This window comes from Taurulus bubalis, assembly GCF_910589615.1.
Source record: "Taurulus bubalis genome assembly, chromosome: 10".
NCBI lineage: Eukaryota > Metazoa > Chordata > Actinopteri > Perciformes > Cottidae > Taurulus > Taurulus bubalis.
In genome coordinates, this window is record NC_136598.1 from 2,752,895 (window position 1) to 2,777,101 (window position 24,207).

The 24,207-nt window shown below is 41.3% G+C and overlaps 1 protein-coding gene across 1 annotated transcript in view; it reads left to right on the top strand.

Moving 5' to 3' along the window:
* The window catches only part of brip1 (BRCA1 interacting helicase 1), a gene marked incomplete at both ends in the record, with an annotated part of 58,167 nt that overhangs the window by 26,469 nt on the left and 7,491 nt on the right, over window positions 1-24,207 (top strand). Inside the window, 6 exon segments of the mRNA XM_079224395.1 lie at window positions 2,670-2,832; window positions 3,127-3,248; window positions 16,022-16,134; window positions 16,224-16,306; window positions 16,423-16,698; window positions 18,653-19,354. Of these exon segments, the coding sequence (XP_079080521.1) occupies window positions 2,670-2,832; window positions 3,127-3,248; window positions 16,022-16,134; window positions 16,224-16,306; window positions 16,423-16,698; window positions 18,653-19,354 (1,459 nt within the window).

Consider the following 24,207-nt stretch of genomic DNA (forward strand, 5'->3'; position numbering starts at 1 on the left):
TTTAGATCAATGTGCACCGACAATAGTACGAGAACAAGGATTTTTTGACAAAGGGGGTCCAAACATATCAGCTTTTCAGCAAGCTGTGCAAGGACACAGGAGCAAACACAGGGAGCTAAATGCTTCCTGTTCTTGGTTTCAAGCTTAATGTTTGCGACGTGGAAATGTGTTTACAGACGTCTGACAGAACAGATATCCTCCTATTTCGATCAATCCAGTTGTCTATATGAGCCATGTTACAGTGTACTTTGACACTTCAAAGTCCATTTTCCCGCTCGTAACTACAGCCACCTGGAGTTTCCCTTTCCCCCGTTATGGGGCCCAGGGACTGTGCTTCCCACATAGATCATACTTTTAACGATTATTATCATATTACGATCATATAATGAGGATCAGCTCATGACAATATGCTGGAGCTTCTTTTCCTCTTATTACATACAGTTGTTTTTATGCATAAAATGGTTTGACAGCTGAAAGAGACTCTTCGCTTGATACTTATTAGAAAGATTAAAAAAATATATATATATATAACAGGCGTGCGCTGCACTCATCTGAGCAGCTGATTTACTTCCACTAAGTGTATGAATCTTTTCCTTTTTTTTTTTAATCTGATTTCAAAAGCAAATCTAATAAATCCATCTGCTGATAGGGAAATCCGTTCAGGAAGCTATCTCATACTTGATCTGTCTATTGCCATATATGTGGCCTATCAATGCAAATCAACTTTTCAAAATGTATTAAAATTGCTGTGACATGCGGTCTAATAATACTAAACGGCTATGATTGTTTATTTTTTTGTGACAACAAAGTACATAAATATACAAATTGGAGGCCACTTCTGTCCGTTCCTGTAGTTTGAGTTCACCACATGGGTCCTGATGGCCAGAACAGTCCGATCAGCAGGTTACCCGTCAGTCTGTATACCTGCATGTTTACTCCACTGCTTTGTTGGGTAAAAAGTCATTGTGAACAGGAACTAAAGTCCAGCCCGGACTTGTTTTTAGCCTTGGTGAGTCAACAATGTGAATGAAGCTTTGAACTGTTCGGTACGGCCCTTGAAACGGACGGTGTTAAGCGTATGATTAGGTCTGGAATCTGGAGCTAGCTATCATCAGCTCATATCGTCAAGGCCATAACCCTGTGGAGTCGGAGGTCATTTTCTCGATTTTACATAATTTCTTAAATTCACCCTTTAAAGGCACTTGCATATGATGGATACCCATGTGTTTTACATAAAAAATTGCAGAACAATCTCAGCTATCTATATAATGAGGCACCATTGTCCTAAAACACAAGTGTAAAGTGATAATATGGCCCTAAAGCTGAAAAATGTAATCTCGATTTTGGAAATTCTTCATATCTCTTGTGAAAACATAACTTTACTCAGGTGGACGAACTGTTTTGGTGCTAGAAATTGTTTTACCAAAGGTCTTAAGTTCACAAAAGCAGTGAAATATATGAATGAAATGGTAGACACATGTAAATAAATGTCTAAAACCAAATGGACTGCGATGCTGCACGTTGTCCTCTGGACCCTCTCAGCTGTGAATCCTCTTTAAAATAAATCACTACTAGTTAGAATTAGTTCACTGAAAGACGATTACACACCGACACCTAACGGAGATCCAACACTGACTATGCTTAAGACACTGCTTGAGATACGTGCTACGTTGCTAAGTTAACAGAGATCCATCTATGCTCATGACATGAGCTAAAAATGCTAACGTAATGTAAACACTAAGGTATTAAGGATTACTTACCGTGTCGTTTTCCGAACACGTAACAGAGATACAGCAATTACCGTTGCCAACATAAACAAACTAACGAGGGCTACGGTAGTAAGGATTACGTACTGTGCCGTGCGTTTTTCAGTATTACAGACAGCTAAGACAACATCCAACACAGCTACGTGCTAACGTTGCTAAGCTAACATCAAACTATCGGCGTACTAAATTCACTGAAAGAAAGTTAACGGGGATAGTGACAATATTTGATTAAGCACCGTTCAGCCTGTAGGCAGCTATCGCCTCGTTAGCTACCGTTAGCTACCTCCCGCTAGCTTCCTGTTCGCAGCAGCGCTAGCTGGCTCCCATTACTAACATAAAAATGCTATTGCAAAGTTCAGTAAAAACACTTACCCATCTCAAATGGATCCCTTTTATTGGCGTTGTCCTCTTCATCTCAGAAATAGAATCCTCCAGGAATAAATAAATAAATACAGGAATAAATAAATACAGGAATATATAAATATAAGTTATACCTAAACAGGACATCATTAAATAAATCTATTTCCACATTTCTGTATTTATTCATTTATTTATGCCTGTATTTCTGTGTCCTTGTATGCAAATGAGCTGGGGCGGTCCGAACCTCTGTCTAAAGCATGATTGGTCACAGGAGTGTTATCGCACCTGGTATGTTATGCTCTACTACTTTTGCCTTGAACATGTTGTCAAAGTTGGCAAGCTCAGCTAACCGTTAGCAGAAGTACTGCTGAGGGGCTAAACCTAACATTATTTATTATATTGTTTTAAAATATGAATCGACTATCTAAGTAAAGCTTTAAAATATGTATGTCCATCCAGTAGTTCTTGGGATACAGTCCAGACCATCGTGATGGACTGACATTAGCGTCTAGTTTTACGTGATACCTCCTGTGATTTAAATAGATGCTGGACAAGCTGCGAGAGCGATGGACCAACACTGGTCTCTGGGAGAAGCTGGAACGACGGAAAACCGTGATCGCGGAGCCCCGCGGTGGTGGCAAGGGGGATTTTGATGAACTGCTCCAGAGGTACTACGATGCCATCAAGTACTGTGAGGAAAAACAAGGTGAGACATGTTTCCGTCGCAATGACCTTTGGACCAGCTGATGGTTTTGCGGGCCCTCTGTATAAGCTGATGTCTATTAATTTGTGCGAAATTACATTAATTTGATGGAGTTACAGCAATTCTTTCTTTTCTTAACAAGAACAGCAAGTGGTGCTACTTCATCTGAACTTGTCATTTGTACAGCTGCAGACATCATCATAGTTTACAATGGAATAGTTGTTGTTCAAAGTTGCACTTTATATTGCATTATATTTACAGCATTGACACATACTGTATATGATGTGTTTGTGATAGATGGAGCGCTGCTGATCGCTGTCTGTCGGGGCAAAGTGAGTGAAGGACTAGACTTTACTGATGACAATGCCAGGGCAGTGATCACCATCGGAATTCCCTTCCCAAACATCAAAGATCTCCAAGTAAGTAGACTTAAAATACACCTGCTCGATAATGGCAAAAATGATATTGACCATTCCAAAATATTCCATCAACAGTTTTGCCTCTTGTTTAAAGAAGCTAATGTGTGAATATGCAACCTCTTTTTTGTTAACATTTGGAAGTCTTTACAATGTTAACACAAACAAAGAAGTACTTCCTGGTATAAAGGAGAGGGACCAAATATCCGTATATGGTATTGGGCAGCCTTTAGTATCATAAATGGGTTCTCGCACGCTTGATGCAGCAAAGTTGTGCCTGCCCAAATGTTGCACACGAGGTCAGGGGTAGCACTCCGTTACATTTCAAAGAGGTTCAGTTACTAGAATTTACTCCCAGCAAATATCCGAACCTCAATGTGTGAATTGGGTCCTATAGCCTTCCCAATCGAATACATCAAATCAATGTGCATTTCCATATCATTGCAACAATCTTTATTGTTCATTTTCAAAGTATGATTCTCTTGACATTGTGCCTCATTCATCAACTGCTCTCAAGAATAAATATCTTCTTAAAACCTACTTTTCACTTTTCACGAAGATTCTGACATTCACCAATGAACACATTTGAGTGCTGACATGCATGTGGGCAAACATCTTCTTCAGTTGTACATTAGATGAAGAATTTTAATTACAATAATAATTTTTTCAGAAGTTATGATCAGCATCCTGTTTAAATGGTTAATATGTAAAAAATGTTTTGCAAAGAGCACAATAGTGTTTTCGGCTATAGTCCTAATATTTTGAACTACAGTTAACTATATTTTAAAACAGAACTGTATTGTACTGTATTTGAATTATACAGTGTACAGTAGTTTGAAAAGAGCTTGATAGATAGTTGATACTGAAGCTGTCTGTTTCAATACTTTATAATCATACAATAAATATACAATGTCAGTGAGATGGTAATCTGCTCTGATGAGAAATAAAGAAAAACAAAACATGTTATAATAATCCGCTCATAGTTATTAATTTGATCCAGACAAACGTGATTACTATAAAATAATCTGTATTTTAAAAGCATAATGTTTTAAAAATATATATAAAAAAATGCATTACGGATATAAAATATGACTTCCTGCTAAAGTGCCTCCACTTCAGAACTATTGAAGTTTTTTTTGCTTTAGAGTCCGGTTCTCCACCCTCATCATCATGGTCCTACAGTCTCATGCCCTTATATGGAGATTGGCTGGGCGTTTACTTATGCTAATTCGAATCAACTGGCACACGCCTTCAATTTACGAGGACAATGGGATTCATCATCATAAGAACACAGGGACAAACAATTCTTCATACCAAATTTAAGAAACATTTTTGGAAGATATTTGTGATGTTGAATGGAAAACAGATAGCTGTCTTGCCCAGCCATTGAACGTAATACTACAAGTAACACACAACTAAACTGAATCTTCTGAATGCATTAAATATTAAATGCCTCTTTTAGAAAAAGTGCATACAGTGCTTCGAGCAGTCCAGTCTTTATTTATTTGTTCATATTTGTTCTACTTCCTGAGAGAAATGGGCCTGTGACTGCCCTTCTAGTAGAATCTTGTCACTTGTCGGTGCTAATTGGGGAGACTCATACTTGGATTTATTAATTTTCAGTCCGACTGCTCGACCAACTACTGTAGACCACTTGTGTTTGATGTTCTAACCAATGGACATCACCAGATAAAGGTATCTTTAAAGATGCCTGCACTAATGCATCATCAAATAGAACAGAGGATGGAAAAGAAATCGCAGTACTTCTGAAGCGGCTGCCTGTATACATGTTAAAACTGGCAATATGATAACATTACTGTCTCTTTCTGTGTCTGGAAGATATTCATCTCTTCTCTTCTCTCAACATTTTAAATACGATGAACACAAAGACATATCTCACATACACACAAACGCACACACCAAATAAAAGCGTCTCTTGGTGATCAGTAAAAAAATAATAATCCCAAAGCGATGTTGCTGTGTTCCCCGTCTTTAGCAGAGAAAGTTGACCTTTAAATTTAACTCTCCCCGATGCCCACCTCTCCTCCCCTTTAGTCCTCCGCATCCCCCTCTGTCAGAGCACGACGAAGCTTTCACTAACCTGTTCTGTCAGTGTGGCACGGCGTGTGGGTGATTGAAGCCTCCCAGAGCCTCTTACCTGAGCCAAAGCTGTCAGTTTCACCACTGTCAGCTCTCAGGCCATTGTGTCTTCTTTTTGATCAGATTATTTTTTTTGGATTAGAGATATTGTGTTTGCACTGGTGTTTCTGTTCATGGTCTAAAGCATCCCTCAAAGAAGGTCATATTAGAGTTTTTACCTTATGTGGTTTGACCATAAGCGGACTTTATTTATTTTATGAAGCCATGGTGGCACGAGGTGAAAGTCTTTTATTTTACAGTGACAGGGATTTACGCTACTATGGAACACTAAAGCGCCTCACTAATATAACCCAGTGTCTAGTCAAAAATGTCCCAATCTATGATGTATGTACATTTGGATAAAACAAAATGATATATACCACTTTATAAGGTCCACATAACAATGGTGGTTCTAATTGAATCCAATGGTTTCCATAAGATACATTTAAGATACAGAGCAATAAATACATTGGGGTTTGTATCAAAACTCAATGCGTGTATGGTATTGATATGGTATCTTTAATCAGATATCAACTTATTTTAAAGATAATTCTGATGATGTTTAATATTTTTCTTAATATCAACAAATCCCATGAAAAGACCAAAAGCTACACTGAGTGTATCTACTAACATTATTAACATTATTTCATATGATTTTTTTCAGAATCTTTTTGCGAATTTTATATATATATATATATATATATATATATATATATATATATATATATATATATATATATATATATATATATATATATATATAAATGCTTTTATAGTATTTTTGGACCTTAACTATGAACATCCAGCATGATATGAGCTAGATTCCCCCAAAATGCCTCCTTGAATGCCTCCTTTTCAAACTGTATGGTTCAGGGCCTTAACAACAGCCCACATACTAATAAGACACCTTTTTGGAAAGATTATCACCTAAAGAATTAGAATCAAAACAAAGCATTGACATTCAGTCAAAAAACTGTGTCGTTCGGTTAAAAAATGGAAAAAACTACTTATTTTATGGCAAAACATTGGCCGATTTGGGCATGCTGGGTACCGAACTGTTCATCAGCTTCCGCACTTGCTGTATGATGCGGTTTTAGAAATGTGGGGCGGACCAGGAAGGCTTCAGGACTCAGAAATATGCGCCGGTTTTGTGACTTTACAGGTACTAGTATGGAGGTTATAATGATTCATATTGGTTTGTTAGACCCCCACAAGCCCATAGGGTTACGGGGATGTGTGTTTTATTGAAATCCGATGTTGTAAGGGATACTTATTAACGTTTTAGTGAAACGTTACGATCGGCAAATTTACGGAGTTTACGTAAGTACTTAACTGTAACGGTTACTTTAACCGTTGATGTAACAGAGAGCAGAGACGGCATGACCGGCCTCAACAAAGTTATTTAATTTATTCATTTTATTTATATAATTTAAGAGTAAAAAAAAATCTTTTAAAAATGTAAAACAATCCATTCCCCTCCAGAAAATAGCATTGTGTTTATTTTTTACATAATAATTCGAGAACGAGGTCTCGGATACAAGCGGCCGAAATGAGCTTCCTCTGTAGGGTGGCCGGGCTCACCCTTAGAGATAGGGTAAGGAGCTCGGACATCAGGGGGGAGCTTGGAGTCGAGCCGCTGCTCCTTCGTGTCGAAAGGAGTCAGCTGAGGTGGTTCGGGCATCTCGTCAGGATGCCTCCTGGACGCCTCCCATTAGAGGTTTTCCAGGCACGTCCAACTGGTAGGAGACCCCGGGGAAGACCAAGAACATGCTGGAGGGATTATATCTCCCGGCTGGCCTTGGAACGCCTCGGGGTCCCCCAGAATGAGCTGGAAAATGTTGCGGGTGAGAGGGAAGCCTGGGTCGGCCTGCTGGACCTGCTGCCACCGCGACCCGACCCCGGGTAAGCGGTTGAAAATGGATGGATGGATGGATAATAATTCTTGTATTTTAATAACCGGGCTCTATTTATTCACTTCACTACCATGACAGTGAGCTAGACGGCTTTTTCATGTCACGAATATATGTTAATGAATGAATGAATCATTTAAATGCACAACGTTCAACTGTGCTTTTTATCGCAATTCGCGAAAAACGATATCGTCCAATCCCAAGTGGTACGTAACTGGTTATGGAAGTTATGCTTTGTTTGTTTTTAAGAATTCCTAAGCACGTTTAGATCAAAATAGATCAAATAACGAGCTTTTCATATTAGCCCTATTGTATCCAACCATTTGCCAGTACCACCGCGGTCCACTAGATGGCGGTCTGAGGCCCACCTGTTGCAAATAGCTGATTTAATAATTAGTAATTTTTGTGGCGATATGCGTGGAAGTGCTGTTGCAGAATTAAGTCTTTGTGAATAGGGTTGACCTCTGATAGTAGTTTATAAATGACTGACGGTGGCCATGGTTACGCTTTTCAGTGCGACTTTTGTCACCCGATCGTCCCAGAATGCATTAACTGTCAAGTCCGTACACGCCGAGATCGGATCTCGCTCGCATTGGGATCCGATAGGCCAGATCACACCAAGGGACCCTCTTCCGAGGAGAGAAAGGGAAAGAAAGGAGGAGAACCTTGGCTGGAGCACAGTGGCGTCTTGCTCTCTGACTCGTCTTTAGTTACTTCAAAAGTGCCTGACTCTTTATGCTTCAAAATAAAAGCCTTTAAATAATAAAATAAGGGGGACTTTTATTGTAAACGAATGTATAGGTTTATCACTTAGTGGAGCGTTGTTTCCACCTTTTCATCAACAAAACAAGTATACTAGTAGTGCAGGGAGGAAGATAAGTGTGGACACGCGTATGTAGACTCAGTTGATGCATCTGGTCACAACATTTGCATTGAAAAGTCAAGACCAGTGTAACCACAAGGCTTGCATCTTAATTCTGCAGTGGTGCAGAGATTATTTCCTGTATCTAAATGGGTCTGACCCTCTTATGAGCAGAATTTGATGACTGTCGTCTACGTCTTATGATCCCGTCAAGTAACAGTAAGTAAAAATATCATCCTCAAGTCTGTAGAACTCGTCCTGCCTTTATTTCACATGCAGCTCTGTCTTTTCTTTCCATCTTAATCGTCAGGGTTGTTCCTCTTCAGTTTCTCACTCGACTTGTCTTTTCCTCCCCCAGTAATCTCCTCTTTCAGTGGTAGAGGCAGTGTGACCCCCAGAGAAACCGTGGAGGGCTGTAAAGGTCTTTGAGCTAGCCCCATTACACTGCTGAGAGGATGGAGACACTGACACTAATGACTGTCAAAGCTATGCAGCTAGCCACCGTAGCCCTCGATGCTCTGTTAAAGGAGCACATACTGCATACTGATGCAGCACTCTGTCAGAGATAAGAGGTTCTTTTAGGCACATGCATAGGCACTAACGCATGTAATGGTGTAGTCACTATTGGATAGTCAATACTATTACATGGAATGGTCAATTCCTGTAGAAGAGGCATTCAGGAATCAGTGTACTCTCTGAGTAATGATAAAGGTTCTACATGCAGTCCTCTGTACTGAGCTGGTTCCAAACCAGTATTGCCAAAGTAGCCACAACCTTTTATAACACAATGCAGCTCTGCTCATTGACTTGCTGACCTCTGCCGTCATATCACTGTTGAAACTGCTCGTTCCTATTTGTTTATTCTTTTTGCTCGTCAGTTAAGCTGCAAGTTTAAAACACTGGAAGGCGAGCCTGGACAGAAAATGCATTGTGTGCTTTAATATTACCGATAGACCGGCCAAGTGATCAGGCCGATACGTGCCAGTTTGGGATAATCGGCATCGGAAGATGCCTGCGATCATAAGGCCAATTTAAAAGAAAATCAGCAGGCAGCGTTCTTAGTGTGGCTACTGTGGAACGAAGTGAGTAAACACCAGGGAAGCCATCGCTACAGACGCTACAGACGCTACAGACGCTACAGACGGACCGTCAACCGAAGCCTATGTGCAACCAACACAACATGAGATAGGGATTTCTCCTTTGTCCTTGAACAAGACACTTAGTGTCTGTGCCTACAGTGTGCGAATGTTGTATGAATGTTAGATAGTCCTGATAAGCAGGTGGCACCTTGCATGGTAGCTCCTCCCATCAGTGTATGAATGGGTGAATAATGACGAGTACTGTTAAAGAGCTTTGAGTGGTCGGAAGACTAGAACAGAGATGTTCAAGTCCATTTAACATTTACCATTTACGACTAACTCGCCGTACTAAAGGACAACCAATAGTTTTGATGGTGATTCGTTTGTAGTGGCCCGTCTTGATTTAATCATCCCCAAAATGCTGTTGTCAGTGCAACAAAAAACAGATTATTTCGGATGTTTTAACCTGCTGACCAGCGGTGCTACTTATGCAGTGACTGATGCTGCTATTCTTCGTGCCTAAATCTTTTTCTAAGTTGCTGGAATGGCCTTATGTTGCTCTCATTAATTACTGCAAATATACATTGTGATTGATGAATCTTTGTCACCTGCTGAACTACATCAGAGCAGTTCTTCTGATGAATCTTTGCCGATCGATTCAGTGACTAGAGCTGTTAAAGTATGAATTTTAGTTGATTAATTGTCATACAAATATTTGCAATTAACAATTTAATTATTTCTCTTCATTTTATACCACACAATGCTGCTATTTGGCTTAGCAGTAGATCTAAACTCATGTTGTTGACTTCAATGGCTGCTCATCAAAATGATGTGATCGTTTGTAGTGGACTGTCAATTTAGTGTTTCATCATTTAATAGTCTGCTGAACAGATTTATTTCAGTAACCGTTCTAAAATGGTTTTGTAGGCCGACCTAATGCAACGAAAAAGACATTCAGAACGTAGAATAATGCCTTATTTCTGTTTCCAATATTTTACCCAAGGCCGGTGTTAGCGGTCCTTTTTCAGGGAAGACTTTGTTTTGCCTCCAGGGTCAAAGTTAATGCTCACTTCGTGGTTACACTACATTTACTACCACCCGACAGCTGCTAATTTCTGCTGCGATCGACATCACCTGCATGCTGTGTGCGCCATCACCACTGTCACTCCCAAATGAGCTGAAACATAAGAACAGCAGTGAGATCTAGACAGCCAAGTTTCTACATGACATTGAAACCATGTGCTCAGGTAGACGCTATATATAATAACTTTTTTATTTGTCACCTTTTTTGTAACAATCGGCTCTAAATTCCCTTGATTAAAGAATCCAACTATTTCATGCAAAATGGTCATGGTCCGCTCAAATAATCAGGCAATTATTGATTATAATAGTGACGGGCCTATCTGTGACTACATGATGGTCTGAACAACGGATAAATGGCGAGTATGATGTGGCACCTCTGCTATTTTTCTCAGCAGGTGTGTAATTTCTTCCGGCTTAAGCGGGGGCCAAGCAGTGGGCCTGAGCAAAGGTTGTGTTATTGTGTTTACTTTAAACACATCTACCCCGGCATGAATGCTTCGTATTAGCACCATATCGTAATTACACCATCTGTCTCGCTCTGAAACTGATTCCCTCAGTGTACACGTACGACGCACACATACGTGTACCTGGCGTGACGTTGTTCCTACGTTGTCACGTCCATGCACCGGTGCTAACGTGCACATTCTCTCAAGCGCACACATGGACCCAGACATATTAATTCATTCGTCCTATGCCACACTCACACGGCAGCACCCCGTTGCTAGGATAAGAGGTGTAGGCCCAGCTTCTCTCCATTTAAACTGCTCCAGCACTTTAGAAGGCTGCATGGCCTGCATTCCCAGACAGGCATAACTCTTAGAAGCTACAGCCTAAGCACATAGCAAGGCATTTTACTGGCCTGTTGTGTTATTGTGACAAAGATCAAAGGTTGAACTTGAAAAGTCCTCTGCAGAGAAAGGCCTGCCAAAGGTGGTATTGCATTTATGTTGAGTTTTTCCAAATGGCATGTTTTACAGTGAGCAGTCACGTCCTGCGTGAGTGAGTCAAACAATAAGTGGCTTTAACAAGCAATAAAAAGATACTTACAACTGATAAGGCATCTCTCTTAGTTTAATGATGGGCTCAGTCAACCTCTTGCTGCTGCCCCTTTTATTAAAGACAACCACGAGAGCTTTTTAATTCTGAGGCCCGCAAGCATGTAAAACGGATGGATAAAGGGGATTTCGGAGGAATGTTGAAGAGTTCGTGGAAATCATAAAGAAGAGGGGATGATGGATGCTCCAGGCACTCAAGACTGTACATATGGCTTTATCATCAGCCACTGAAGGGAGGCTATATAATGCATGATCACCACTTGTGCCGTCCTTGTCAGCACCACAGGTCAGCCCTAGAAAGACTTTTTAGTCAACATAATTTTTTCTTAATGCATGTTAAGCCCTGCAACCGGCCTCTGTTTAAAAATGTATCACGTCCAGACAGGGCTCAAAATGGGACTCGAGTAAAGACTTGAGTCTAAACATGGGCAACCTTATGCCGCGTTCACCGCGGCAGTTTACTCGCGTGAGTGAAACGAGGGTGTTCACACCAGACGCAAAAGATCACGTCGCGAAGGGGGCGTGGCTTAGCTCCGTTGCTTGTCTCTGTGAGAGACAAGCAACGGAGCTTTCATTTCCGCTATCGACCATGGAATAAATAACCACTAGTTCTACTTTATACTTGTTGTGGAAGTCCCAAACATGTCGGAACATGAAACGCCCTCGTATTTGGGTTCATAACATCATCCGTAGCCGCACACAGCTCGGTGAATTTCACCGACTCCTCTAGGAACTGCGTCTCGCGTATCTCCTTAAAACGATACCGATTTATACTTGTTGTGTAAACTACACATACGTCGGAACATCAAACTGGTGTCTGGGTTCATAATATTATCAGTAGTCCCACAACAGCGTCTCAATGAAGCCGCTGTCAGCGCTGGTTCAGGCAGAGCAGCAGCAGTTTCATTCAGCAACGGCAGGACGGCGATGATGACTCCGCCGGAGTTGGGAGAATTCAACTCACGCGAATTCACGCCGCGTCCTTCGCTCTGTTCGCCCCAGGTTCTGTTTGCAGCGCCTCAAACGCGTGTATCTCGCCGCCCCGCGAATAAATCGCCAATTCACGTCGAGGCGCGTCTGTGGATTGACTTGAATTAGCATGAAAATGCATTTATACTTAATTTTCTCTGTCAGCAATACTGGTAGTAAATATGAATAGTACCTCTATAAGTTTGCAAGACTATAAGCCTTTTTAATAGGTATATAGTGTATATATATATCAGGAATATTTTCAGTCTCAAAATGAAAAAACGCCTAGACATTTCATTAGAAAAACATGTGTGAAATATTCATTTTCTGTGATATTGTTATCTGCTTTTTACTTTTGGCTTCATGCTATTGTTCCATTGTGTTTTCCAGTCCATAAGTCCCATTTATAGTCATCTACAGGCATCTATTTACAAAGAAATGTTCAGGCGGAAATAACAACCTTATTCTTTAGTGTGTTCAAACTTATATAACTCAATGTCAGCAGCACTCGCTTCAGAGTGTTACCTTTCAAAAGAGACCAAGACCATGCATTTACTCCAAATAGTTCAAGTACAGCTTCCAATTTACTTTGGGTATACCTGGATAGGCGTTTTTCGTCAAATTTTACAGGAAAGTTAAGAGGTTAATGTATTTGCATTGTAATAAAATGTGATCATTTTCAATGGGCATATATGCAGCTGAAACGGGTAGTCTAGTGCATCCCACATTTTTCAACATAACATTTTAAAACATTATAGTCATTATGGTCTTTATAAAAATGATTGTTTTGGGGAGGTGGGGTAGTGCACTATAGGCCCCTGAGACGCGGCTTAAGAGTTTGTCCTTAATGGAAAAAAACATTCCCCTTACATTACTTCTACTTTTATACTTTTAAGTAGTTTTGAAACCAGTACTTTTACTTAAGTAAAAGGCTTGAGTTGATACTTCAACTTTTACAGAAGTATTTTTAAACCCTAGTATCTATACTTCTACTTGAGTAATGAATGTGAATACTTTTGACACCTCTGAATGAGTTCAACTCAGATGTGGATGTTTTCGTGAATATGGCGGCCTTCTTGTTCACTACTCATTTGTAATATCGATATTAATAATTTATAATTTTGATGTGTTGTCATAATTAAACTTAATTTGAACCTTAATGAAAAAGTTGAGTCAAAAACCCAATGAGACAAGACTGAAACATGACAGATAATCAAAACATTTCCTTAAGACAGATACCACACCCCAGTACGACAGCCCATGCTCTCAAGTTAACTTTTTAGTGGAACATAAGAAAGCAACTATCAAGGAATGAGTATGATTCTGTGTGTAGCCTTGCTGTGTGCTGATCCATGAGCATGTTTGCAAGCAGTGTGATGCGCGCACACACACACACACACACACACACACACACACACACACACACACACACACACACACACACACACACACACACACGTGGACACTGTCTTCCAGATGAGCCACTCAGCTGTCAGCTCGGCATTATGTGGCAGACGAGGCGCTCAGCAATCTCCGTGACAAGCACAAGATGTCCCGGACTGCTAGAGGCGTGCACACTGACACTGACGCGCACATACACACACCCGGCCCAAAATGTAGCTCAAACAGATGCGCTCAGCTGCGAATCATGCCTACTGGTCAAATATATGTTTATAGGGATGAACAGGTTGCTGTAGAGGACGAGGCCAAAGCAAGCGAGTGATCTCTTGACATTTTAACTAATCCCTTCTAGCTTGTGGTTTCTTGCACATTTGCTAGCAGCCAGAATTGGCTTTTTCACATATGCAACCTGTCATGTTAGATCGGACGATGACATGGTACGCACCGGGGATGTGATGGCTCCAACGCTGAAATGGACTGTGATTGGATTTAGATGACACCAGCGGCTCGAGGCTACTGGCCTTTCCGTTCAAGCTGTGGGTTTAGAAGTGGATTCTTTAACTCCTCTGGTGTCTCATACATTCAGACAATGAAATCTCACCATGAAGCCAGCAGCATTAACGAGGCTTCCCGTGACACGGCTTTATGAGCATGAGTGCCATTGACAGCCTGCACTGCTATCTCATCGTCGCAGATAAAACCTGTGATTTTAAAATCTCCTGACCCGCCTGGAGCTGCGTCACACAACGGTAAAAGTTTTCCAGCGTGGCGGTAGCTTCTCCGTGGTGTTGCTCAGTTGTTTACATGCTTCTTCAGTGAGGTGTTATTAGTCATAGTCCAACTTTGTGGCAACATTTAGGAATTCCTGTGACTCTGCTTGTTTTGTTTATGTACACAAGCCCAGACAGGCCACAGTGGCATTGCGTGATCCGCGTGAGGGAACAGGCTGTACCTGCCACGGCCCCGTGTTTGGTGGCTCGGGGCGAACACACGGTACCTGTCAAAAGCAGTTAAAGCCCCGTTCAGCAACCTGCCCTGCATGGCATCCCGTCAGACGCCAACTGAACTTTTCACTTGTCAATTCGGAAAGGTTAGCGCTGAAATCAGCAGCGACGGATGCAAATGGATGGATGCTCTCCTGGCATTTTTGTGCAGGGATGCTTCATGTCACCTCGGCCACCTTGTTGTCCCCCTCCTACCTCCACTCTACTCTGCCATGGCCTCTCTTTAGCCCCTCTGTTCACCTTTCAGAACACATCTGTCCGCGAGGGCAAGTAATACCAACCCCTTCAGGTCCTGAGACCTATTTGTTTGGTGTTTAGTTTGCCCTCGTTCATCGTACACCTGTTTTTTCCTTTATATCCATGATTAGAGCAAAGACCCTCTTTGCCAGGTGCTGCCACAGTTATGACTTTTGTTTTGGAGAACAGGTTTTTTAGTTATGTTCAGTATTCATTTGGTACCAGTCACTTCATTTTATAAATTCTTTTGGGCATTTTTCCTTTTTCTTCCTTTTTTTAACAATAGAGACAGCGAGAGGAGGTGAAATGTATCCAAGGACGTGATTACATGATACACGTCTAAACCACGAGGCCACCAGGATGCCCTGTGATTAATGTTGATACCACAAACCTCACTCCTTTTTATCTGACTTCATATTTGTATGTGTTCTTGAGACGATCCACTAAACAACAATGTGATGTTTCTGAAATATAATGTTCAATAATGTGTCACAAAAAAAAAAGCGGCTCTTAAACAACATTTATAGTTACTAAAATGCTTATGCAGCTTGAGTAATGCTTGAAAATATATCACATTTTATTTTTCCCATCCTGATCAAAGTCTTTAAAAGAAACCCTCACCATCACCATCTGTCTTTTCCAGGTTATTCTTCAGTGTGACTTACAAATACTTAAGAAAACACACAGTGGGGCGCAGACCATTGTGCGTTCAAGCGAATCTCTCAATTATAACGCATCACACAACTCTTCTTCAATTTATTATATCAGCTTTATTCCCTAAACTGTTTTCGTTTGTGAAATCCCTAACACAGTGAATCACTTTGTAGCCTCCACGAGTCTCTATAGATGATGATTATGTTGCCACGTGTACCTGTCTCATTACTCTTGGATGGGATGAAGGTACCAGGCACCACACTGACAAAATGGAAAACGGTTATGCAACATGTTTAATTTTGATGTCCTTGAATCCAAATACCGTCCCAAAGCAAATTTGAGGTGACAATTGCTATTTTTGAGGTACTGCTCTGTCGTTTCAGGTGGAACTGAAGATGAAGTACAATGACCAACACTGCAAATCCAGAGGTCTTCTCCCAGGCAATCGCTGGTACGAGATTCAGGCCTACAGAGCTCTGAACCAGGCCCTGGGAAGGTAAACCGGACTGCTACGGCTAGACTGTTTTTGAAGATGTACTTCTTTCCCTCACTCATACTCTGAAACCCTAAAACTTAATTTCACAGATGTATCCGCCACAAGAATGACTGGGGTGCCCTAATTCTCGTGGATGACCGATTCAGGAATAATCCCAATAGATACATCACAGGTACTCCATAGTGTGTGCTGTGTGTCAGCCTTTTGTCCTGAACACTAGATGGCAATGGTTATCCATTGTAAGATTATTATTTTTTGTCTCAAATGTGTGCGTTTGTGTGATCTCAGGTCTGTCGAAATGGGTCCGCCAGCTGGTCCGGCATCATGACACCTTCAACAATGCCATGCAGTCTCTGGTAGCATTCTCTCAGGTGCAGCAGAAGGTGGAGGGGCTCAGCTCTACTGTCTCATCTCCAAACGGGGGACCTGGTCTGCCCAATGCTTCAGACCCCCAGATACCCCACTCATGCGTCAAACCGCCTGAACCCCAGCAGGACACCAGCCCCTCGGCCAGCCACTTCTTTTCTCATACACAGTTGAAAGCGGAGCAAAGGGAAAAAGCAGGTGAGCTAAATTGAAAGCTGAAAGGAGAGTGTTGGTGCTGCAAGGTCAATATCTCTGCCACGTATAATCCAAGGCCCCTCAAAATCTAGCATTTGCATATTTATTTATGTGCGTCTACCTTTTTATTTGGATCCATCTAATAAAAATCACTGTTGAATTGATGATGAAAGTTTTGAATTACCAGTTTTATGTCACAGAAAAATTGGGTGAAAGATCAGGCTGGCATAATTCTGTATTTTCTTCATTGTCAACAAACCACATGGAAAAAGACCAAAACCATGGCTGGCCTCTTTGTACCTGGATGCCTGCGTCAATACAAAAACAAGAACTTAAATAACCTAAATGAAATACACTCAGGTCACTGTACAGGGTTCATACACGTCCTGAATAACCTAAAAAACATTTGACCTATTTCTTTATTCCTGGAAAATTAGAGAAAGTAAAATGTCCATAAAAAAGGTATAAAGGAAGATGATCTAAACATTCTCCTTTTGGCTAAGAATAAACTGCATTGCCATGTGAAAAGGCCAAGTTATGTTCAGGGTCATATTCACGTTCAAATGGTAGTTTATGGATGAGAGTATTTTGAATTTTGTGGAGACGCTGTGAACACACCTCCACGTCACGGAGCACGGTTGCAAAAGCAGGTCGGATGACAAGAAGCAACATTGCTTTCTTTCCAAATGGTTTTAAATGGTTTCATAATGTTTAATTGGTCAGCATTTTGGGTTCAGTCTCTCAAGTTGACATGCCTGCTAGCATCTGCATTTATTTTTTTCTTCTTCATTATTCTATGATAATCTTGTCATCATTTTTAAGCATGTAAGCGATGATTTAAGTCATAGCCATATAATGCATATCTTATGAAAAATACTTCCACATAAAAGAACATGTTAGTGTATGGTACGATCCCTGTATGTCATAGCAGCTAGATTAATATCCTGACAAAACGTCCTGGAAAATGACCTGAAAAGAGTGGGAGCCCCGCTGGAGAGCCAGAAAACATTTGATGGGGACTATTTTATGCAGCGGATTGAAACATATTGGCTGCTCTGGTAAATATTTCCTGGAGCAGGATGGTGCATGTTGGACATAGTCAGAAGTGTGTGTGTGTGTGTGTTCATAAAAAGAACATTAATGTGTTTAGGGATACAGAGGAAGGAGATCTATTTAAAACCACACAATATTGCATTATTGTGTACATTTCAATATCTGCTTTCAGTCTATTCAATTGATGATACCGATGCAATGAGATCTCTTGTTCCTCTACTGTGGCTCAAGCTCTGATAAATACATGCATTTAAAAACAAAAACAAGTGAATGGAACCATGTTTCCCACTGTCTGAGCCCTAGTGCTTCTCTCCTGGCTTCATGAATTATTTAAAGTATTCACTTCTCAAAGGCAACGATCAAAAGGTCCATTTAATTTTTGTGCTCAAGGATGTATGAGCATGACATCACCACAAGACAATATCGTTAGGTGACGTGTTTGCACATTTCCTTGGCTAGCACCCATTGTCTTTGGGGTCATGACAAGGTTGAGCTGTTTGCCCAGTTGGGTCTGTGTGGTGGATAGGGGTGGCAGCAGCAGACCCCTCCCCCTCCCCTTCCTTGTAGTTGGGGGTGGGGGCCATGGGATCAGTTGAGTGGCTCGCCTCATTACTGTACGGTCTTTTGCGTGCCTGAGTGGCGCTGGAGCGAGCTGATGAGCAGATGTTGGACTGTTGCTTTTAATTAAATCCCCTTGACCTTTGTTTGAATTATATTGAGCGTAAGCCTGCGTTTATATCTTTCTTTATAAGATGGCCTCTGCATACCGGGCTTACTTAAACGCTTCTTTGTGAGTCTTAAAGTGTCTGCTCTGTTGTCTTTGTCAGAGTTCAGTTTGTGCCAGTAGTAGTTTGAGAAACATCCACCCGAAACTGATTTTGAACGTTTTGTTTCCTTGATGCAGAATGGCTGAGTCCCCCAGCACAGCCCTCATCGCATAAAAAAACAGCTAACCCTCCGTACGGCATTTTCACCTTCAAGAAGTCAATCTTTAAAGAAAAAGCAGCCAGTAATTCCATCCAGCACTTGGAAACATCTAATCACTCGGAGCACCAGGACAAACGGCAGATCTCCACTCCACAAACAAAGACTGGAGCAATGTGTCTGAAGCAAGGGGTGGGAGACGGGTCCGTTGAAATCAAAGTGGGGCCTGCTCCAGAAACGAGTCCTCTCAGCTGTGAGAGGGAACTGCCATCAAAAGACAATCCTGACAAAGATGAAGAGGAGGAGGGTGAGGAGGACCAAAGTATTTTCTTTACACCAGAACTTTTCGAGGGTGAAGACAACGTAGGCAGCCCAGAGAATGAGACGCATACCAAGTCACCTCCCAGGATGCGTTTGGGGGCAGAGAGCCCGATCGTGCCGTCAGAAGAACCTTTTGGCTCTGAGCGGGCCCGAGGGCAAGGGCCAGCCTCTGCTTTTGATGGACAGAGTTCTATTTCAGTCAGAAAGGAGAGCACAGAGCTGTCACAGAGACAGCAAGAAGAAAATATAATACAGAAGCATGGGGAGGATGGAGAGCAGGTGGATAACCAGAGCAGGCAGACAGGCAGGAGGCCTCGCAGGTTGTCCAGGTCCAGAAAGCCAGATGCCTCTACTCCAACAGGTAACTAACAACCTGGACATAAGAAATATGTTTTATATGCAAATAAAGTGCATATAACATGTCAATGCATGTTTGTCTGTAGATTGACATTGAAACAGACGGCGGTGCAGCGTACCATATTCAGTTCAACCGTTGCTGCACAAGTTTCACAGTTCATCTCGCAGAATTTCCTAAACACTACGTTGTAAAGATCATGTGTTACAGCTGCCTCAGGCGACGAGCCCACACACTAACCATGCATACAGTAGCCGATGATCTCACATCAGCTTCTAATGTAGTGTGACAGCACATCTTATTAAGGCCACGAAGGCCGGTTCTCAGTTAAAAAACAACGCATAACTAACCAACAGCATTGAAATTGCAGCGCTCATTGAATGTGCCTTTTAACAAATCATTAAAATACAAAACTCATTTGTTCTCCTCTGAAGTAGGTAATCATTTAGTCGTTTTAATGATGTGTTTGGAGATAATGGATGACGAACGTGCTTTCGACATGCCTGATTAAACCAAAACATGAGACCTTAATGTTTTTCAATAATGTAAATGATATCTGCCGTAACTCAAATGCATAATAACATTTCTGTTAATTCACAATAAAATAAAATGTTAGCATTTCATTGATATTCATTTCTCATCATTTTTTATTTTATTCTATGATATATAATTATAACTTTCCTGCATTAACATGAAAGAAGTACTTTACGGTTGTATCTGGTTGTGGTTGAAATCATTTAACTACTTTATATACTGTTGAATCTAGCAACTTCATACATTTTAAAGTGATCTGAATAGCTACTACTACTAACTCCCAATTAGACCTTTCTGCACAGTAAAGACAAAATGTGACAAAATGTGAAAAATGACCATGAAGTTGAACCAACCAGTCTCTAAAGCGGTGTCGGAAAAAACTCCACCTGTACGACCTTCATGAAGGCATCGTTTGTTGCAGGACGGTTCTATTAGTTGCCGTTAGTTTTATCTCGGAAGACTTAATACACTAGCAACGGAGTGGACTCCAGCATATGTTAAATATGTGCACCAATTAAATTAATTGCATATGATTCATCTAAACGCATAAGCCAGTGATATTTATTTACAGTGTAGTTTCCGTATTTTGTAGTCCTGCATAATTCACTGACATTTAGATCTTGACCTCTTTTGTATTAAATTCGTGGAGGAACACCGTGTAATCAGCAATTTAATGGCCATATTTGATTGTTTGAGTCTGAGGAGCTGCGGCCCTTTAATCGAGCCAATGCTAAATGCAGAATCATCAAACGGGCTATGTTGAAGGGAGACCAAAAAAAAACAAAACATTAAACATGATTACACTGATGTGATTTGTCTCATTACAGTGCAAACTTCACCAATGTGTGATTTGCGCAGCCAAGCAGAGTAGACAAGTGTTCCATTAAAGCCTTTCTCCGCTCATCAACTGCCTCCCCAAGACCCTTGTATATGTAATCGTGCATGGCCACTCGTTAGCGTCATCAAAACACAGAGCGTGGAGAGGCCGGCCAATGTTTGTTAAAAGCACTTAATAAGGAGCCCACATTACTGGAAGACTCGGTAATGGCTGTGAATTACTGTGCTTTTTCCCATTACTCTAATTCAGCTTCTGCCCTTAACCCCAAATCATTAAAGCTACACTAAGACAACGTTTTTATAAAAAAAAAATATATAGAATCACAAAGTGCAAAAGAAAAAGCGCTCCTTCCACACAGGCTCTGTCTCCACAAAGTGACGAATCAAAAATTTAGAGTGAAATGCGAACGTACCCTTTTTTCACAATCTTTTGTTTGAAAAAGGTGGACTCGCTACTCGTGTAATTGAACGCCGACCTCAGTTAACTACCAACCAGGGGTATGCGCCCACCAGTGGGAGGAGGGTAACACTTTTGGAATATAAAACGTCATTAATAAATGGTAAATTGATGGTCAAACTTTAGTTAATAGTTATTTTCCTTTTAACAAACAATGAAATTGTTATTTATCATTTGTTTGTGTAATATTAAGTGATTTGTTTATATATTGTATCATAGCTGATACGAGACAATAACTTTTACATTGTGGTCGCTCACAATATTTAATTGAATAAACTATATTCAGTGTTTGTTTGTGATCACCAAATTGTTTGCAAACCTTTTAGAAATTGTTTTTACTTAGATCAGGGGTCAGCATCCAAAGAGCCATTTTGCCCTTTTTTCCACCAAATAAAAAAGTGTCTGGAGCCGCAAAAACTATTTGATATCACTGCTTATAAAGTTTTATAAATAGTCATATTGTATATACAAAAAAACTATAGTTTGTTGTATTTATGAAATTATAGAACAATAATAAAGACCATTTTTGACATTGTATTGCTATTTTACCTGTTTATAACTATCAAACAAAAAATAGTCATGTGTCAGCGACATTGAGGTCCATTAAAACCACAACTATGCGGACCTTGAATATTGTCTATATATGTGGCTCATGAGTGTTCACCCTGTAGCAGCAAGGTAGCAGGTTTGATACCGGTCCTCTTCACGTGTGTTTTACATTTTAAACCAAGAAAGAAAAAAAAGAAAATATATAATGTTAACAACACCCTAGTTACATTAAGCGTCCTCACAGGGAAAGAGGCTTGACAGCGACGTAACAGGATGTGATGCACATTTTAGCTAAACAAATATTTAAAAATGTATTTTTATTTTCAGTGACCCATTATCACCTAAAACTCCAAGATAAGAGGAATTCCCTTTGAAAGTTTTTTCACTGGGCAAAAAAAAAAGAATTAAAAAAAAGAATGTCTTTTTTTTTTTTATTAACAGTGTGACAATTATCTATGTAATATTAATAGATGTTTACAAACAACTTCTTAAAGGTCTACAAATAATTTAGTAATCATTAACAAATACTTAGTATAGTACATCAAATGTTATAATTTGTGCAACAATATTACTAAATTATCGCATTACTAATAATTGGTGAACATTAAAGCAGCAATATATGACACTCAGAGCATTAATAAAGCAGCCAACAACTATTCTCCATGTAGATGCAGTGCAGAGGTCTCCCCTGTTGTCTGAGTTTCTCCTGGCTCGGTTAACACAGCCGGCCCGTCGTGCACGTGAGCGCGCCTCACTGGTTAGCGACCGGCCGCCGCTCTGCACTGCTGTCATACTGAGCTTTAAGGTAATAACGCCGTTAGCACCTACCCTCCGGTTCCCATGGGGTAAATCCAGGATCACTAGTTATTGTATGAAATAACATCCACTTTTCCATAATCAATAGTGTGACAGAACATCCCATTTAAAATCCATTTCACTGTCGTCTATAGTTGCCAGTCTGTGACGCTGCCTAAAGCAGGTTAAAATCAGCAGCTGCTCTGACTACTTCTCGAATAACATCACGGTTGATTTCAGCTCAGAGAACCATGACGGATGTATCTCTTTGCTAAAAGTGTTGATTGATGTTAATTGACAGGTAGAGGCCGTGGAGCCGAGAGTGCAGGGAAAGTCAGTCTTCAGCAAGTTGAGACCAGGAGCAGCCAGAGGAGGACTGACGAGGCCAGGCCAGATCATGAGCTAAAGGGGAATAGCAGACCATCCAGAGCCAGACTAGTAAGAGGATCCAGCTCAAAAATAGAGAATGTTGTTTCGACACATTATTTGAAACCAAGAGCGACTGAGTCAGGAAGGTCCCCTGTGGGTGTGGGGGAACACAAAGCTCTTAAGAAAGGGCCTGCCACACCTGGTAGTTCCACGAGGACTGAGATTGACGAGGAGACTTCAAAACAAGACGCCATAGGGGGTCCTCAAGAAGCCGGAGCAGCACGCTATAGTCCTACTAGTCCAGCAGGGGATGGTCCAGGATCTCAACACACCAAAGCAAGAGGTAAACTAATCTATATAGAATGCAGTGGTGGGCCGTCAGGGCCCGCTAATGCCGTGTTCACACCGGACGCGGCGCGAATTTTCGGGGCGCGTTTACCGCGGCAGTTTACTCGCGTGAGTGAAACGAGGGTGTTCACACCAAACGCGAAAAATCGCGGTGCGAAGGGGGCGTGGCTTAGCTCTGTTGCTTGCCTCTGTGAGAGACAAGCGACGAAGCTTTCATTTCCGCTATCGACCATGGAATAAATAACCACTAGTTCTGCTTTACACTTGTTGTGGAAGTCCCAAACATGTCGGAACATGAAACGCCCTCATGTTTGGGTTCATAACATCATCCGTAGCCGCACACAGCTCTGTGAACCGACTCCTCCAGGAACAGCGTCTCGCGTATCTCCGTAAAACGATACCGATTATGCCATCCACCATGGAAATAACCACTAGTTCTGCTTTATACTTGTTGTGTAAACTCCACATATGTCGGAACATCAAACTCCATGGTGTCTGGGTTCATACTATTATCCGTAGTCCCACAACAGCGTCGCAATGATGCCGCTACCAGCGCTGGTTCAGGCGGAGCAGCAGCAGTTTCATTCAGCAACGGCAGGACGGCGGTGGTGATGGGCGGAGCTTCTCAACGCTGATTCTCAACGCTGATTGGCTGCCGCAACTTTGCGTCACGCGATTTCTCCGCCGGAGTTGGGATAATTCAACTCACGCGAATTCGCGCCGCGTCCTTCGCTTTGTTCGCCCCAGGTCAAACGTTCTGTTCGCGCCGCCTCAAACGCGTCTATCTCGCCGCCCCGTGAATAAATCGCCAATTCGCGGCGCGTCTGTGGATTGACTTTACATGTAATCTGGTCGCGCCGCAAATTCGCGCCGCGTCCGGTGTGACCACGGCATAAGCCTTCTCTGCTGGCCTAAACAGAATCACAAAGTTTACATTGAAATATAAATTTTTTATAATAAAAATGTATAG